This window comes from Heloderma suspectum, chromosome 15 (assembly GCF_057233095.1).
Source record: "Heloderma suspectum isolate Gila_16-S chromosome 15, 16-S_ref, whole genome shotgun sequence".
Taxonomy (NCBI): Eukaryota; Metazoa; Chordata; class Lepidosauria; order Squamata; family Helodermatidae; genus Heloderma; species Heloderma suspectum.
This window is the reverse complement of record NC_139472.1, coordinates 18,074,344-18,081,081: the sequence shown is the minus strand read 5'-3', so window position 1 is coordinate 18,081,081 and position 6,738 is coordinate 18,074,344. Positions and strand designations below refer to the sequence as shown.

At 50.0% G+C, this 6,738-nt stretch overlaps 1 protein-coding gene across 3 annotated transcripts in view; it reads right to left on the bottom strand.

Moving 5' to 3' along the window:
* The window catches only part of DNAJC16 (DnaJ heat shock protein family (Hsp40) member C16), a 45,612-nt gene that overhangs the window by 5,373 nt on the left and 33,501 nt on the right, over window positions 1-6,738 (bottom strand). For all 3 annotated transcript variants that reach the window (XM_084821887.1, XM_084821885.1, XM_084821886.1), the window contains exons 12-14: window positions 6,019-6,099; window positions 3,737-3,832; window positions 392-559 (exon numbers count right to left, since the gene is read on the bottom strand). In XM_084821887.1, coding sequence (XP_084678013.1) covers window positions 392-559; window positions 3,737-3,832; window positions 6,019-6,099 — 345 coding nt within the window. The remainder of the gene's footprint in view (window positions 1-391; window positions 560-3,736; window positions 3,833-6,018; window positions 6,100-6,738) is intronic.

Genomic DNA, 6,738 nt, shown 5'->3' with positions numbered 1-6,738 from the left:
TGGACTCAGACTTTGGGATGTCACTAGTCCTCAGCCTTGGTTTCCCATCTGCAGAAAGGGGGCAACGGCAAACCACTTCACCGGGTTGTTGTGAGGGTGACTCAAGACCATCGATGGCCTGCTTATTAACTATGCGATCAATGGAAAATAATCCTGCCCTGCCACCAAAATGGAAGGAAAGCCAGGCAACATGGCTGCGGAGCGCCAAGTTGTTCACTCAGCTATGGGACTCTCCCAACTCCTGGACAATGTACTGCAAGCGCTCACGCAATGATCCCTTCAGTAGCCAGCACTCTCTCCTTCCAGATTTCAGAAGCCCTCAGTCATCTTTTCCCCACAGTGGGATCCCTTGCCAAAGGAACACTCGCCAGAGAAGGCACCCCGTACACACCCAGTGAAAGTGTAGACCTCCAGGGCAAACTTCTGCAGCAGAGGCGTTTTGGTGGGATTGGAAAGGATCAGCACCACATTCATATGCCCAGGTCTGAGGCGCACCAGGTTGCTCGCGTAGGTGATATCTGTTAGCTCCGTCACTTCTACGAAGCCTTTCTTGGGGATCCTGCATGAAATGTAGGCAGGGGTTTCCAAGGGCGGGGGAGAAACCAGCAAGATCCAGTTCAACAGAGGTAAATGTAGTCTTGCATTTAGGCACAAAAGCAAATCAGCAGCAGAGCATGTGAAGAGGATCTAGGTGTCTTAGTGGATCACAAGCAGAGTATGAGCCAGCAGCGTGATGCGGCTGCTAAAAAAGCAAATGCAGTCTTGGGCTGCATTAACAGAAGCAGAGCATCTGAGTCATGGGAAGTAATTGTTCTGCTCTATTTTGTGTTAGTCAGGCTGCACTTAGAACCATAGAATAGTGGGGTTGGAAGGGGCCTACAAGACCATCGAGTCCCCCTGCTCGATGCAGGAATCCAAGTCAGAGCATCCCTGACAGATGGCTGCCCAGCCTCGTCCTGAATGCCTCAAGTGTGGGAGAGCCCGCCCCCTCCCTAGGTCATGGGTTCCATTGTCGTCTTGTTCTAAGAGTCAGGACATTTTTCGTGATGTTCAGCTGAATCCAGCTTCCTGTCCCTTGAGCCCATAATTCCGTGTCCTGCACTCTGGGATGACTGAGAAGGGATCCTGGGCTTCCTCTCTGGGACAACCTTTCAAGAACTTGAAGAGTGCTATCCTATCTGCCCTCAGTCTTCTCTTCTCAAGGCTAAACATGCCCAGTTCATAGAGTCACAGAATCATAGAAGAGTAGGGTTGAAAGGGGCCTACAAGACCATCGAGTCCAACCCCCTGCTCGATGCAGAAATCCAAGTCAGAGCATCCCTGGCAGATGGCTGTCCAGCCTCGTCTTGAATGCCTCCAGTGTGGGAGAGCCCACTACCTGGGCTCCAGAGTTTAAGAAGGTCACTAATAAAGTAGAATGCTTCTAGAGAAGAGTAACCAGGATGGTGAGGGATCTGGAAACCAAGTCCTTTGAGGAACAGTTGAAAGAACTGGGTATGTTTAGCCTGGAGAAGAGAAGATTGAGGGGAGACATGACAGCTGTCTTCAAATATCTGAAAGGCTGCCATGCAGAAGATGGAGCAGACTTGTTCTCTGTTGCTCTAGAGGGCCGGACTTGAACCCACAGGTGGAAACTGCAGGGAAGCAGATTTTGGCTAAAGGTCAAAGGGAACTTCCTAAAGGTAAGAGCAGTAGAACTGGCTGCCTCAGGAGGTGGTGGGCTCTCCTTCTCTGGAGGCAATTAAACAGAGAATGGACGTCATCAGCTGGGGATTGTATATCCTGCACTGAGCAGGGTTTTCTAAGGTATCCCCAACTCTAAAATCCTACGATTCTGAGACAGAAGTAGCCCAAAGTTGAAGTACAAGAGCCACTGGCAGTGGCAAAAGGATAGCAGAGGGCAGAAGCCTCACTTGATAAGCTGGCAGCTCTATCTGTGTGCAGTCCAGCCATCCGTCCTCTCTGTCACGCACACCCAACACCCCCCCTTGCTTTCTCACCCCAACAGGCCTCTCAAAGCAGCTCTAGGCATCTCCTTCCTCAGGGGCTTGAGGAAGCAGCCCTATTACTACACCAGACTGTCCATCGAGCCCCGGGTTGTCTCCTTGGGCTGCGAGTGGCTCTCCGGGGGCTCAAGCAGAGCGTGGGTTGGCATGTTGTGCAAACCCAGTCACTGTGCCTCTCGCTACCTCCTCACTGTAAATCTTTCCTTCCCTCCGTGAAACGGCACTCCGGGTCCTAGCCTCTTCCCCAGTGTTCCTTGTAAAGAAGGCAATCAACCTGATATTAACAAGTTACTATCCCTCCATTTGAGATCTCCATCCAAGCCCGGTCAAACAGCTAAGACAGCTGAGCCGTTTCCCCGTCCCCTCCTTCTGTAAACCAGGAGCAGAGCTAATCCTTCCATGGCCGGGTAAACAGAGATTGCTAATTAGTGGCTGTTCGTACCATGCTTGGAGGAAGCAGACAGTGCTTTATGTATTACACTATTTGATGCCTTTATCCTTCTGCTGGAACGTACGTACGTGTGTGTGTGTGTGTGTGTGTGTATGCGTGAGAGACAGAGAGAGGAAGGTTCTTTCCCATCACCTGCTCTATCCTGTGATCTTTTAAACTGGTGAGGCCAGTGATCGAGCCTGGCGCCTTCTTCAGGCAAAGCAGGCCCTGTTTTGCCCCCTTTACGAAAGTATACAGCTGCCTGTAGACCAAGTCAGACCCTTGGCCCATCTAGCCCAGGACCGTCAGCACTGACTGGCAGCAGCTCTCCTGGGATTCCTTCCTAGCCCTAGCCCTCCCTCTCCCATAATATTTGAACCCAGTGGGGTCATCCCATGTCGCTGACTGGTGGGCGATTCATCAAAGGAAGGGCTTCTTCACACAGCGCATACGTAAACTCTGGAATTCATTGCCGCAGGATGTGGTGGCGACCATCGGTTTGGATGGTTTTTAAAGGAGATTGGACAGATTCCTGGAGGAGAAGGCTCCCAATGGCTACTAGTCCTGATGGCCACAGTATCATAGGCAGCTGGGGAACATGGGCAGGAGGGCGCTGTGTACTCCTGCTGGTGGATTTCTCACTGGGGCACCTGGTCGGGCTGGACTGGATAGGCCCTTGGTCTGACCCAGCAGGGCTTTCTGATGTTCTTACCTGAAGATGCTGAGGATTCAACCTGGCCCTTCTGCATGCAAATCATGTGCTCTTATCTCAGAGCTGTGGTCCCTTCTCCAAACAGGGTTACATAGGCCTTAGACCAGGCCAGACTATTTGTCCGTCTCTGCCTACTACGGTCTACCTTGACTAGCAACGGCTCTCCCGGGGTCTTTTCCATCATCTGCTCGTTGTGATGGGAAATGCTGGGGACGGAACCCTGCATCCAAAGCCCAGGTTCTTCCACCAAGCTAGGGCTCCTGCCTTCGCTGCCACTCACGCTGCACTGGAGGGCCTGAAAAGCTCTCGGCCTGTCTCAGCAGGCACGAAAGATAGCTCAAATGGGTGGTGCCAGGTTTGCCCTTGGGATGAAAGAGGCCCAAGGGTCAAACTCCCAGTGACGGGATCTCACCTAGCAAGGCTTGTCAAGACCGCAGGGAGCTGGGCTCAAGTTGGCAGGAGCGCTGGCACCCCCAGGCTGCCCCAGGAAGCCTGCTGTGGCTCTTGTCCCTGCCTCTGGCCCAGAAGAAACAAACCACCACAGGAGAGCTGAGGGCAAAGCTAAGGCCTGACAAACACTGGAAGCACCTGCTGTCTTTGGTGAAGCCCGTGTCATTCTTCTCGCCCTTCGTAGGGCCTTCGTCTTTCTTGGGGGGAGGCAAATCTCTCTCGTCGCTTGAGTCACTGAAAAACAACAAGGATCGTCTCAGGGGAGGGACTGGTTGGGGAGGTCCTGGGCCGAGTGCATTCATTTGCAGGGCGGTCCAATACATGTCTACTCAACAGTGATTCTCACTGAGTTCGAAGGGGCTTGCCCCACAGAGAAATGGGTGTAGGTCTGCAGCCCTCCTTAGGTACAGGTAGAGAAGGATTACACAGGATTAGCAGTATTTTTGCAAGTGGGAATCAATTCTAATCTATTGGAATTGAGGCAGGGGGGTGGGCTCCAACAAAGTTCTGTGTGTATTGCGGGGGGGGGGGGGAGCCTTCAGAGTTGTCCTTTCTCAGATGGGAAGCTGCCCAGAACAGATGGGTGCCCTGTTTCGTGTCTCCCCCCTGCCCACACACACCAGTCAAACAGCTTTCTGTGCCCACTGGGCATGCTCAGTCCTCACTGGGCCGTTTGGGTTTTTTTTCTCCTCCTAGTCAGACCTTGGTCCTGATCGTAGATCATAGAATCATAGGGTTGGAAGGGGCCTACAAGACCCTCGAGTCCAACCCCCTGCTCAACGCAGGAAGCCTGATTCTCAGGCAGGCTCCCATCCAAGTACTAATCAGGGCTGACCCTGCTTAGCTCCGAGCTAAGCAGGTTTGGGGGGGGGCGGGGTGTCAACACAGTGTTGCCCCATGTGAGCTATATTAAAGTCTTGGATTTCTCCCCTATGGGCAGCTCTCACTCACATCTCTGGGGACATTTAAAAATAGCTTCTCAGTGTCAACCAAGAATGACCTAAACAGACGACGACACTTTCTCTCTACCCTTTTTATATTCACGTCTCTTCTTCCATCCTCCTTTTTTAGCCATTCCATCCCATCCCCACCCCATGAAATCGCCCTGCTGCGCTCAGATGTTACAACAAGCCACCCTGAGAACAGCCACCCTAAAGAACCCTACTACAAGCCATGGGCTTTCAGGATGGCTTGTTTGTGAAAAACAGCCCACAATGGAAAAACCACTCCGGGTTCGGGCATCATGCTAAGCCACCCTGCAATCACCCACGATAAGAACCTACCATAGCTTAGTGTGACCTCTGAGCCAGGTCAATGAAATGGTTCTCTGTACCCTTTTAAAATCTGTCTCTTCCTCCATTTCTAGCCACTTCATTCCATTCCACCCCCCACCTAGAGTTAATATTCTAGGCATGCTCAGTCTTCAATGGGCTATTTTGAGGAATTTCCCCCCACCTTAAGGGTTTCTTTCCCTAAAGGGTTTTTTTTTTTTTTTGGAGCGGAGGGTGCTTCTGCAAATGTCAGGGTTACTCCGACTCTACTGATTTCTTCCCTCTTCTGTGTGGCTGTTGCTATTTTGATATGTAAGTGATGGCACTGAGAGAACTAACTTAGAATTAGAATACACAGGACAGGCATTTTCTACAAAATATTCATGAGATTTAAGGCTGACAATTTTGTAAATGCTCTTTTTAGTAAGTGAGGGCACTCTGTTTTTGAGCTATTATAAACTTGTTCTTCCATTTTCTATGCTATTATGACTAGAATGAATTCAAGAAAATCAATGGAATATTTATTCATTCATTCATTCATTTACAACATTTGTATACTGCTCCACATCTAAACAAATTCTGGAGTGGTGGACAAGAGATAAGATGAACAAAAGATAAAAAGAATGAAACATATTAAAATTATACTTTAAAAAAACAGAGCACTCATAAAACCAAGGCTGGTTAACCAAGGAATTCTTCCTGGAAAAGAGCTGTTTTCAGGAGGTGCCGAAAACAACCCAGTGTTGGCGCCTGCCTGAACTCCAGAGGCAGGGAGTTGCATAGGACAGGGGCCACCACACTGAAGGCTCTTTTCCTGGTGGACTCCAACTGGGCCATAGGTCCATGTGGAACAACCAGGGACATGCCCTTTGATGACGTCAGTGACCAGACAGGTTGGTAAGGGAGAAGGCGCTCTCTCAGGCATCCTGGTCCCCAGTTGTTTAGGGCTTTGTACACTAGTGCCCAAACCTTAAACCTGGCCCTTAAATATCCACTGATATCATCCTGTTCAGGTGTATTCTAGGTGTAGTTTGAGAGTACTTTGTTTTTAATGAAACTATAAAAGCAACCATGGAAAATCAATATAGGTTGGAACTGGGAGAAGAGGATGAAAATGCAAAGAGGAGAGAATACCTGGTGGCTGCTTACCTGAAAGCCTGAACAATAACTGTCCCAAAGAGGATGAACAGGGCCGAGAAGATCAGTGACAACAGGGGCATCATTTCTCGCCTGTAAGAGAGGTCACCAATGAAGGCCAGGTTCCAACCCTACCTCCCTCTCACCTTTGAATGCTTTGCCTTGCAAGTGAGGCCAAATGCAGGCAGCTTGAGGAGTAGCTCCCCCGTCTGTCTTCGCAGCCCTCCCATCCTCCCTTATACGTTCCTCTCAGAAGCTGGGTTGCCAAAGATGTCTCGCTTATTGTTATCCAGTTGTTTTTAGAGTTTTTCAGTGATTTTTTTTTTATAACCCATCTTTGGTAAAGAACAGGGAAACAAATTCAATGTGAAACAATGTGCTACAGAAAGAAAGCAAAAATAAATATTTTTTAAAAAATAAGGAGACAGAAGAAGGGGCCAGCTGGATTGGATAAAGTCGGTTTGGGGAAACTTTTTTTTAAGTTGAGGGACATGTACCCATGGAGGAACTGCACTATGCAGTTGGGGGCTGAATCCTACTGGTGGGCAAGGCCAAAGCCAAAAGGGGGCACACCACTCACACACACATCCATGTACCCCTTTGCCACACTCCCCGCAGCTCAGAGATACAGCTTCCTCTGTATGGCTTGCATGCTGTGTGTTGAGAAAGAGGCATCCTTTTCCCAGCACCCAGCATGGAAATGCAGCAGGCTACTGGCAGCTCGGGTGGGAG